Source organism: Ammospiza nelsoni, chromosome 14 (genome assembly GCF_027579445.1).
Source record: "Ammospiza nelsoni isolate bAmmNel1 chromosome 14, bAmmNel1.pri, whole genome shotgun sequence".
NCBI lineage: Eukaryota > Metazoa > Chordata > Aves > Passeriformes > Passerellidae > Ammospiza > Ammospiza nelsoni.
The window spans coordinates 6,632,498-6,644,820 of NC_080646.1; the positions used below are offsets into that span (position 1 = coordinate 6,632,498).

Here is a 12,323-nt window from a genome sequence, read left to right on the forward strand (position 1 = left end):
TGTTACAGTTCTTCTATTTCTAATTAATCTGGTTGAAATTCTCCCTCATGGAAGCAGTTTTCCTCAGTACCAGAGCACAATTTCAAGCATTGTTGTATCGGACACAGCTTTAAGATGGCAGGTGGTAATGGCACTGGCACTGCTCCAGTGGGGATCTCAGTGCAGAATCTTGGTCTCTGGAGCTTGGGTGTTAAGAAAGCATCAAAAGCCTGAGCAGGAAGGAAGTAGAGACGTGATGCCATCTCTGCTGCTGTGGTTAGCTGTTGTTGGCTGCTGAATTTGTACTCTTGGGGATGGATATGTCCTCTTAGGTCACAGATGCTCGTCCTCCTGGTGTTGGTCATTAACTGAGCTTTTCAGCAAGCCCTTATTCCTACAGCAGCTGAGATTGCCATAATCTCAATGCATTTTTTTTTCTTTCTACCATCTCTGCAGGGTAGGGAGGGTAACTGAGGCCAAGCAGATTGCATGTGGTACTGAAGGAAATCTGTGCAAAGCAGGGAAGTGAAACATTCACTGCAAGACATCAACCTCATCTCTTGTGTCTCTGCTAGAGCAGCTTTTTTCCCCACTGGGAAAAAACCCAACCCAATAATAAAAATCCTCAAATCATGATCTGGCAAACAAACCAGCAGAAGAAGGAATGACCTCATCACTGTCCACACAAGTCAAAAGTCCCAACCGCAGCTCGCCGTGGCCAGTGGAGACCTCTGAGCATCAGGAAACTCTTGGGGAGATCTGGGGAAATTTTCTTGCAGGAGCTGCTGTGCTGAGAGCTCCAGTATTTGTGTGGTGCATTTACTGCAAAAGTTTGCATGCCATCCCCATAGCAGCTGTACGGTTGGACATGTATTGTGCTTTGCATTTAACCACTGGTGGTCTGGAAAGCGTGGGAGACACGGGGGAAATTTGAAATGAAATTTCAAACAGGGAGAGACAGCCCAGAAATCCAGAGCTGCAGCAGCTCCTGATCAAATAAGTGAAGGGTAAGAAACACCCTGTCTGTGAGCCAGGTCACCAAAACAAGAAGTAAATTTTGTGAGATGTAATTGCCTTGGTGAGTACTGTTGCAATGTGTGGTATCACTCCAAGCTCTGATAATGCCAAAATCACTTTTCTTGTGTTTGTTGAACTCAAAAGGTAAAGGATTCTTGTGTGGGTTTCAAAGGGGAGGAGAATCAAAACTGGAAGTAGAAAAAGGGTCTGAGAGACTGTCTGTCTGCTGGTAGCTGCCTGCCAGCAGTTTCCACAGGGCTGACACATTCCTGTTGACTCACTCTCAGCTTTCTCTCCATCCTTAAGCTAAGGCAGAGAAGCAGCTTCAGTCTTTAACTTGTTCTTAATTCCATAGCTCCCAGAGTTGTTATTTTTTGGGGTTTTTTTCTCCTTGCTTTCTTTCTGCTAGTTAAAAGGATATATGAAAATTAATTTCACTTAGCTTGGAAATACCTTCAGTTCAAACTTTTCTTTTACTGTGAAATCCTTTACATATGGTGATGCTTTATTCATTTCTACCACAGACTGTGTTTTCCCCTAAGAAACAACTCTTCATAGAAAAAGCTGTATTTCATGAATTACAATCTTTGTACTGGTAGACCAGAAGGGTAAACAAGTTGCATAACAAATGGCCACTTGGCAATACCAGTTGTGGATTTGAAAATACTCTTAATTATGAAACAAAACCCCCCCTTAAAATAGACTAAAACAGCATAGCCAAGAAGACTTTTTGCAGTTCATCCTCCTTGGTGTATTTAATTGCTTGAGGCAGTGTAATTAAAAGGAAGTGATGCCAGTACTAGATGACATCAGTCACAGGAAAAAGTGATTGAATCTGTGTTGAAATTATTTAAGATGTGATGTGTGGGGTCTTACACTTCTCTAGGTTTTTAGGGCATCTGCCATGTGTAAAGGCCTTTAAAAAATCTTTTTCCCACTCTTTCACCTTTCCAGTGGAAGGTTTGAAAGGAAAAGCAGAGGCTCCTGTCCAATGCTGGTGCCTGTGTATTTCATAAGGCTTCCTGTGTTGCGAGAGTGAATACAGTAACTGTGTACATTTCACAAATGCACTTCAAAGATGGGCTCTGATTTTCAGAACTAGAACTCAGGGCTTCTGAAGCAGAAAAGAAGCACTTTTTGGATGGTCACAGGAGATCCCTTGGCTTCTTTTGTCATAAGCCATCAGATGGCAGCATCTCTTGCATGCATCTTGGATGCAAATCTGAGATACTTCATGAGGTTCACAACACTTGTCTGGTTGTCCTGTCCTTAAATCTCTCTGTAAGACCTCTTTCAACCCAGCTCCCCCATGGTGACTTGGAGGATGCAGTTAGTCTTTAGTCACCTACCAAGCAAACCCAAACATGTCCTTCCAGCAGGGCTTTAAATAGCTGCCCAGCCTGGGGGCCCATTGTTTGATAGCTCCAATGTGAATTCTGAAAATAGGAGGTTTGGACAGGATTTCCACTTTTGGAGGAGGAGGAAATGAAATCATCTTTTAGTAAAGCTCTGTTTAGGGGTGTTTAGTCTCCATGTAGGCCTTGTAAAACAAGAAGCCAGAAGAGTTGTGCTGCTGCCCTTTTAACTGCACCCCAGATCACAGGCACAGGTAGCAATTGGATGGACAGGTCTGAGCTGTACATTAATTTATCTGCTAATGACTTGCAGCTGAGAAATCCCCCCCTCCTGTTCTCATGCTCATCGATCTACATCAGCACCATTTAGAGGAATCAGTGCTATCATGCTGATACATCTCATCTCTTCAGGAATAAGAGCAGACAGACCAGAGCACCATGTCTTCATTTTCCATTCTCATCTTTACCCCAGAGCAAGCTTCATTAAGTGTCCCCATTCATTCCCAGTAAGGAATTCTTCAGTTCAAGAGTGTTGTCTCATTTTAAATTATTTTTAAAGGGTGGTTAGATATATAGAAGCAGAATTAGTTGCTGTATCCATCCCTGCATACATTGAAATAGTTTTTTAATTTCTGTATTTTTCCTGCAATGTGTTGGTATTTCTCAAAACAGCTCCAAGTGAAGAGTTGTTTCCAAGCTAGATTTAAAATAACTGAGGAGCAAAAGGAGAAATGGTATAAAATGCAATGTTGCTGGAGTCAAGGGATGGATCATTTGACTTTTATCACAGACAGCATACAGTTGACCACATTTGATACTATGGCAAAAAAAATAAAAGGGTCAAAAAAGGAAGTGTAACCAGGCAGTCTGACATGGCAGCTAGAGAGAAACACTTAAGTTTGTGAGGAGAGTTAAAACTTGAACAAGGATACTGCTGGATGGTACAAGCATGACAGAAATTGAGTATTTCATCAATTCTGTTGTTATTTGGCCAAAGGCCCTGATTTCTAGAGAGGACTGAAGGCAGTCAGAAGGGTTGCTGGGCAGTATTGGGAGCCTGATGGCATTGTAAAGCATGGAAATTTCTCATCCCTTCCCTGAGGCGCTCTTATCTGTGTGATTTATTCAGTTACATGGAAATGCACACCATTGTCAATAGGCTCATTGCTCTTCCTGACTGGTGTGGTTTAACCCCAACCAGTAGCTGAGCCCAACACAGCTGCCTCTTGTGCCATGGGGAGGAGAATTGGAAGAGCAAAAGTGAGAAAACTTCAGAGCTGAGATAAAGCCAGGTTAATGGATCAAGCAAAAGCCACATGCAAACAAAGCAAAACAAGGGGTTAGGTCACTGCTTTCTATGGGCATGCAGGTGTTCAGCCATGAGCTCCATCTCATGTAGTGGAGATTTCCTCCCTCTTTCCCCAGCTCTTTACATTGGGATATCCCTTGGGTCACCTGGGGTCTGCTGTCCTGGTTATGTCCCCTCCTAACTGCTTGTGCCCCAATCCTGCTCACTGCTGGGATGGGTGAGAAGAAGAAAAGGCCTTGGGTGTGTGGAAGCAATGCTCAGCAAGAAGGAAAATATGCCTGGATTATCAAAACTGTTTCCCGCACAAATCCAAAGCAGCCCCATATTAGCTACTGCAAAGAAAATTAACTGTTCCACCACAACACCAAAACCAGCCCACTGGCACACAGAGAATTTTTTATTTTTCCCCTTTCAATGCCAGACATTTTTCTGTTCCACATCTAGGCAGGTGTGTGAGGGGGTTTCAGCAGTCCATAGTGGATGGACAGAGGTGGTGGCACCGCCCTGATGGCTGATGAGTGCATAACTTAGCACATAGTAGGAGAAAGCCCTGCTGTCTGCCAGAGGGAGCAGAAAGCTGAGGCACAGGAGTAATACTGGCTGTTCTGGCACTGCCTGGAGCTCTGTGTGACTGTGAACAAATTACTTAACCTCTTGAAAACAGATTTGGTTTTGCGGTGATAACTATGTACTTCCTGAGAGTGCCAGAAAGCTCAGCTCCCTTCTGCTCGTGCTCTGGGACAAGGGCTGTAGAAGTTCAGATATTAGTCCAGGCCATTGGATCTTTGATGTGGTGAGAAGCGTTGCCCCACTGATGCTTCCTTCAGAAAGTTCCTGTACTGGGGACATGTTTGCTCACACTGTTCCAGCAGCCATTTCTAAGCAGGGGGGCAGAGACCTCTTGAGCAATTTTTCTAGTATTGTCTGCTCTTGTTACATCCTGGCTCTCCTTTCATTTGTACTGCTTTGCCAAAAGTCAGAACCTGTCCCATGTTCTTGCCCCCATGTCTGACATCTTCTCAGATGTGAGGAAGCATAACATCAAAGCACTGCAAGCTGTTGCCTTTCTGAAGAACATTCCCTTGGGTTTAGCATGATGTTTGTTTGATCCTGTTAAATAAAAATGGACTGTCAGGTCTGTCACTTTCTCTTCTAGGCTGCATATTCAATATCTGGGGGAGTTTCAGTAGAATCCTTGCTGGCCACAGGTCAGGACATGGTCTTTTTATCACCTTCCCTTGTGTTGCCTTTTGCAGCTGGTGTTTAACACACACTGCATCCAAGGGAACTTTGTGTACAGCCGTGATGTGCTGCTTTAAGGAGACCACACGTCTTGACAGAGGTTCCTGTAGCTGTTGTCTCGATGGAGGAGCCTTTGCTGTCCCACAGCAGAGTTGTTTGGCATTGTGACAAGGAAGTGACTGTCCCAAATGGTTTCTCTGTAGCTGCTCGTGGGCTATTTTGGCTTGCTGCTTCAATCCTGAAAGTCTGCTGGCAGAGTAGTTGTATTCTAGGTTATTCTGCAGATGGGATTCTTATGGGAATAGGGAGAAAATATTTTTTAAAAATTGAATAAAAGGTTTAGCTGTCCTCATGCTATTAAGAAAGCTTTTACTGTGTTTGTTTTTTTTAAACTCTGCATTCTAGCAACCTTTCCCTGCTCTGGGTTAGGGAGAGCCCAGCTTGTAGGATTTGAGTCAGCTCCTGTAGGCTGGCACAGTCCTCTCACAGTGTGCATGGAGATCCCTTTTGTGGAGGCTGGAAACAAAATTAATGTCTTTCCTACTCTGTGTTTGATGCTCTTAGGAAGATCAGCAAAGCAAGAAGGTGTAGGGGGAGGGATGTACAGTTCTAAATGGCCTTAAAGGCAAGTTCCCTCACAGTTGTATCATTCTCCCCGCTTCTCCCTTGAACATTTGGGGCTTTTACTGTGAAGATGAGCAGAATCTGTGAAGGGTTCCATCTGGGCAGCTGAGTACTAATGCAGTAACGTATTAGAATGCACGTGCAGTATTTTCAAGAGCAGTAGAAGTTCTTCCTACCCCTGTTCTTCAAAACCACAGAACTAGTAAATCTACTCCTTCAGCTTTCATATCATCCTCTTGCTAATAGGTATCTGGTGCTTGAAGGAATGTTTTCTCACCTTTCAGCTTCAGAGCATCCTGGTTGTATTTGGGCAGTTGCAGCAACATCCCTGTGTGTTTTCCTCCCTTTCTCCACTTGCCTTTGATACCTTTCCAGCTGCATTTGCTCTCCTCAGTAAGCCACAGCCTCATCTCTGACAATTTTGGTGTTACCCACAGTGTCCTAATAGCAGTTTTGACCTTTCAATTAACTTCAGGATTGCCTCTTTCAGTAGACAAAATCTGTACAGATGCCAAAAGCCTCAGAACAGATTTGTGAGGTTGGCTGAAAGACCATGAAGATTAGGGACATATTTTCCCTTTTGTCAGGGAAATCAACAGCAAAAGGCCCCAACAGAAGAAGGAAACTTTCCCACTGACCACAAATAGGGGCTTAAATTGAATTTTCAAGGCTTTAAAAATAAATCGTCATTTTGTATTTAATTAATCAGGGTTTCGTGAATGTGGTAGTATGTTGAGGTCATGGGCAAAAAAAAGCTTTTCCAGTAATTAGTGCAGGGTCCATGCTGTTCTGGCAAAAACAGCCATGACGTCAGTCTGAGGCTGGAACAAGAAACTGTACCACACAGTGAACTTGAAACACAAACCTTATTATTGAAGGGGCATGTCTGACAACTGCAAGTTCTGGTTGTGTTGGACACATAGTATATTTTTCCTTTTAAAATTCCCAAAAGGTGTTTGGTTTGGTTTGCTGTTTGGGTTTTTTTTCTCCTCAAGTTTCTGAGTCAATGAAATTGCTGCCATGCCTCCTTTCTCCTGTTTCCCTGCCCTAAATAAATAATGAAATTACCAGACTTCCAACCCTCTTGTTTTGTAAATATGGAAAGTGACCATTTCCATGTTTTTATTTAGCAGAAGCAGCTTAGTTTTTAGTTTTGTTGTGTGAACCCAAATGCGAGGGGCAGGTGCAGCAGTGAGCACACACAGGACATGCCAAGGCAGGTCGTGCTCTGGTAGCCATGTAGACCTTTGTTTTAGGTGAAATTTCAATGTTTTCAGTGCAAGCCAAGTATTGTGACAGCATTTGGAGTATGTAGTTTTGCAGCACTCAGATTCAAGTTTCTGATGAGTTACTAGTGTCCTGTGGAGCTGCAGAAGAAAAAATTTGTCCATATTACCTGGCTTTAGGTATGTTAGCAAAATCTTTTACTTGAATTACTTAAAACTTGTCAGTTTGCTTGTTGCTGTATATAAATAGCCTGGGTGGCTTATAGTTCTTGGCTTATACTGGGACAGAGAAGAGTTATACATCTTTTCCTTTTAAAATCTATAAGAAATACTTACCTGTGATGATACATATAAATTCCAAAGACAACTTTAATTTAGGGTTGTGACCCTCAAAAACTTGGTCTTATTTCATTTAATGCAAAGAGTGTGAATGTGTCAAAGGAATTGCTCAGTTGTGTTTCCTCAGCCATTTTTCTTTTGTTTTTTACCATTTGTCTGAATTTTGTTTTGCAGGCCATGACTGCTGTGAGACAGTGAAGGTGGCACTTTGTGCCTCTAGAGAAGGTCACCCCGTTCTGGTTGTGGCAGAGGAGAGTTTCCAGTTTGTCCAGGATGAAGCCTACGATGCTGCCCAGTTTCTGGCCACCTGTGCTGGCAACCAGCAGGCGCTGAATTTCACACGGTTCTTGGACAGGTCACGGCCACCAGCTGCAGACGTGGACTTCTTGGATGAGAAAGTGGCCTTGGCATTTCGACACCTGAAGCTGCCGGCAGAATGGAACGTGCTGGGAGCAGACCAGTCCCTGAGCGGTGAGGATTGTGGGGCACAGTGGGATTTGCAGGTTGGGAGAGAGGTGAAAAGCCTGGGAGAAAGGATTCCTGCCTTGGGAGACTGCCATGTACCGTCCAAAGTGCATGGTGGTGGCCTCTGTGCTCAGAGATGGGATGTGATATCCATCCACATCTCATATCTTGCCCTTTAGCCTCCTTAAAATATGTAAGGTATATAAAATATACCTTACATATATTTAAAAATAGATATTATTTTATATTAAATATATAAAATATACCTTACATGTATTAAAATATTTTATATAAAATATATAACATTTTATATAATTAAAATAATAATAAATTAATTAGAAAATTCTACTAATCATATAAATTTTATATAATATAAAATATATAAATAATATAGATTTATTATAAAATTATAATAAACATATTATAGAATTTTTATATCCTTAGATTTATAATAAAATATACAGAATTCTATTTTATATAAAATATATAAAATATAATTTATATAAAATATATAGATTTTATTTGTATATATAATATATACAAATATAATATATAGAAATATATATATAATATATATAAAGTATATATAATCATAACTCATTATTTCTCCTGCTCTTCTCTTATGAAATAGCACAAGCTGACAGTCAGTATTTTCACATATAGCCTGAAAATTTTTTTTTTTGTATGTGTAACAATGGCATGTGTATCAGCATAGTGCTGTATGGTGATAGAACCCTGTGTGTAGAATATCTGATGCTCCTGGAAATATCCTTGTGCCAGGAATTTGGTACGTGTAGTAAATGTTGGTTTTATAGCACAGGTGCAAAATGACTGTGACGCGAAAAATACATGAGATTTTTCCTGGAGAACTCGAGGCTCTGGCCCTGAGAGTTTATATCACACCCCTCGTTGTACACAGGATGGGTTAATACTGCAGTTCCCCCAGGACAATTTTACCATAAACCAGGACAATTTTACAAATAAGGGAAGAGTGGGAAAACTTGACCTTTAACCACAGCAGTGAGGGCTACTGAGAGCTTATAAATAAATCCCAAGGCTGGCCCAAAGTCTCCGGTGGCTGCTGAAGCAGAAGTGCTGAGGTGTTCACAGTGCTGTGGTGTGTCTGTGTCCTTGGAGTTCTGCCTCTTTTCTCACAAGGGGGTAAAAGGAAACACACGTGGGACCAGGAGACTACTTCCAGTATGTACAAATCCTTGCTATAAATTTCCAGGGTATTTTGGCAAACAGTTTCCCTTCAGGAATGTGACTGTGAGGCATCTGTTATCTTTTATAAGATGCAGTGGCACAAGCACTTGATTAGGGCTGGGATGTGACTTGCTCAGTTCTGCTCACTGCAACAGGGTTTTCCACAGGAGATTTTCCTGCTTTGTTTTCTCCAGCTTGCTGACTGCTTTTGTAAAGCTCAGTGCAAGGACAGACAATTCCCTTGTTAGCAGACATTAAAATATTTGATCATATTTAATGGCTCCTTGATAGAAATTCAGCAGCTGTCATACATTTACAAGCAGATAACACTTCTTTTCCTCTGTGTGGAAGTGACTGATGTTTCTTTCTGCATTTGAAAAGTGTCGTGATAATGCAGACATTTCTGGTTTAAGTGATATAAATCATTGTGACTACACAGTGATCTTAACAAAAACTTTGAAACTCTGAAGTGTTGCCGATTTTGCAGGAAGGCTGAGATCTGGGTTTTTCTTTTAATTTGATTATTCTTTGGAAAATCAGCACTTAGGGAAACCAGGCCATAAGATTTACATTGGTTTGCTCAGTATGTGCTTGTGTATCTGGAAGTTGTGGTTATGCAGAACTCTGTATGTTGTAGACTTGTGGAGCATGCACAGTGAGAAGGGGGAGCTCTGTAGTGCCAAAGTCCTTAACTCTTGAGTGTTTTGGCATCTTGTGGTGAGGTGTGTGTAGATAGAAATGAATAAATATAATGTCACTAAATGCAAATTTAATTTGAGAATATTGGTGCTGTAAAATATGTTCCTTTTTGTTAGAGGCAGAGTTATCTGGTAGATTTTCTGCAGGGAGATATTTACACATGGGCAATTTGGGGGAATTTTTGTGATTGTGACAGGTAGGATTTGCATGCAGAAGCATCCTTTTGGTCATGAAACTCTGTGGGATGGAAGAGATGCCCCTGGTTTATGATGGAGCGCCAGATTAGAAAAACCTCAGTGCTAAAATATAGCACCCTTCTACTGGTGCTTGTGTGTTAATTTGTGTGTGGGAGAGAGAAAAACACTGCGGAGATTGCACTGTAGGAGTTTATGGACAATTAGGCACATTCTGGCCAGTGCCTGCAGTGAGGACACCCTGTCCTGCCCTGCTTCACTACCTATAAACAGCTACTGCAATTCATGCTTCACATTTCCCTAAATGTCAGCACCAGATAACTTCAAATAACCTTCTCGAAGGAGAAAATACTATAGAAAAGAGAACAAAAGGAAATGTCAGATCCCTTCTTGAAAGATGTTTAGTGCTGCCTCTGAGCTGGCACGTCTCTATGGGCTCTTGTGGGCTGGAAACAAAACGCTGCTGTTCAGCAAAACCTCTGAAGGCAGGAGCGAGCTGGGAGCCTCCAAGTGCCACAGCCTGATGGGGAACTGCTGCTCAGAGGAGGCTGCTGTTGTCAAACACACTCAAAGGTCGATTTTCAAAGGCCTGAAGTAGAAATCTAACTTTTGCAAAAGTCAGGAAGTAATGGCTTTCTGCAGGCAGAAGCTGGGTACAAGATCTACCGCTGAGCACAAATCCAGGCTGAATTTGGAGGAGGGGGTGGCTTGGTGTGGAGGCTTTTGCCTGCAGCCAGCCCTGGCCAGGCTTTGAGCAGAGGGCAGGGAGTTCAGTGCTCTCACCCCAGAGGGCAGAGAGGGTGCTGGAAGTTTCATCACCCCCCTCAGTCTCCCTGAGGCTGTTGAACTCATCTGCTGTGTCACTGAACAGACACAGAACTGGGGATGGGAGCACCCAGGATAGCTGACATCAGAGGTGCTTGGGCTCCATTCTCTTGCTGGCACTGGCAGAGTGTACTCAACATTTGGTGAGATGAACTGAGAAGCAGAAAAGAGCCCAGGACAGTGTGTGACTGGGGAAGAGCACAGTGCTTGAGACACAGCTGTGCTCTTCACCAATCATACACTGTGCCTCCATAGCAAGCAGTTCCTGGGCCCTGCTCTTAGTTATCTATCTGTATGAGCTCCAATGGCACCCACAATTTCAGAATATCCATAATTAAGGATTAGTCTTGTTACTGTGGTATTCCAAACACAGCATTTCTTTCAGGTGCCATATAATCATGGCTGTCTTAATAATTATAAGTGCACTGTAACTTTCTAAAGAACATAGTTGTTACTGCTGTCAAAAGTGGGGCTATTTACTGTTCTCGGTGGCATTTAAAGGCAGCTATTTAAATGGAACAGATTGTTACACTGTATGTCTAGAAATCAAAATTTAATATGTATCCTGAGGATGTATGCAATGTAAATACAGGACTGTGATGTTCTATTTTAAATTACTGAAGAGAAAATAAGCTAACTAGAAAACCACAACTGAATATTTTGAGGTATGAGTAATGATTATGGCTTGTTTATGTTGCAGTGGGGTAAAAAAAAAAGAGAAAAAAAATAGGGAGGATCTGAGCCTCAGGTATGAAAAGCTTAGAGAGCTTGATTGTATCACTAGTAAACAGATCACTTTCAAAATAACTTGGAAGTAATATTCTGACAAAACCTTTGAGGAAACAGTCTTTCCATTTTGCTTATTAAAAGTGAGTGGTGAAACCCAGAGCTGTGGTTGATTTTTGGTTGTGTGAGCTTTCTGAGGTGGTGCTTCAGGAGCTGGTTGATGTTGGCAGAAGTTTGCTGTGAGCGCCATGATATGGAGCAATTCCCCTGGGAGTGTAAGGACTGCTGTGAGATAGTGAGCCAGGTTTTCAAGGAGATAACCAGGAGACCATCAGATTAGATAGAACACTTAACTGATTGCAGTTACTGATATGTTGAATATGTAGAGCTTCCCAGAAGTGCTCTGGGACAAATAGGGTCCTTCAATAAGAACTGTTTGTGAAATTAAACTCCATGACCTCACCAGGTGGGAGGTGAGTATAGAGGGAAACTCTCTGCCCTGCTTTGAAATAGTCTGAATGTATTAGGATTATGGGTTTAATAGCTTCATGTACAAAACCAGTAGGATTTCAATGTACAGGGCAACATGAGTCTCACCAGGAATACAGATCATGAATTGTGGGGTTTTTTTGCATGAAAGGAGAATGTCATAAAAAAAAAAATCTTATTTTAAACAAAAAATCCTAAAAACCTTTTAAAAACTTTCAGAATTTGATTACTAGTACCTAGTCTTTTTTCCCATGGGAGGATGCTAAAGTTATGCTACTGATGATATATTTCAGACATGAAGCTTTAATCTGTTCATCTCCTGCACTCTTGTTATAGTTTCTCCTGGAACCCTTTCAATGTAATAGTTACAGGTGTTCTTTTGGTTGGGTTTCATATCCTTTCCAGTCTGCTGCTCAGCTTCTGTGCTCTCTGATAAAGGATGGTATGGTATAAATCAACATGATCTGTTCAGTGCCAACAGCACAAAGTGCTCTGTTCAGCAGCAGTCCTTGATAAGATGTAAAAAGCCTTTTCCATACCTAAATTTAGTGCCCTCTGCAGTGGAAAATGGGAAGCAGAAAGCAATTCTTGTTCAGACAGCATCAGAAATGTGCTGCTCAAAATTGAG

At 41.9% G+C, this 12,323-nt stretch overlaps 1 protein-coding gene across 1 annotated transcript in view; it reads left to right on the forward strand.

Annotated features, from left to right (window-relative positions):
* The window catches only part of AKAP13 (A-kinase anchoring protein 13), a 209,482-nt gene that overhangs the window by 78,069 nt on the left and 119,090 nt on the right, over window positions 1-12,323 (forward strand). The window contains exon 6 of the mRNA XM_059482575.1: window positions 7,266-7,562. Within this exon, the coding sequence (XP_059338558.1) occupies window positions 7,266-7,562 (297 nt within the window). The remainder of the gene's footprint in view (window positions 1-7,265; window positions 7,563-12,323) is intronic.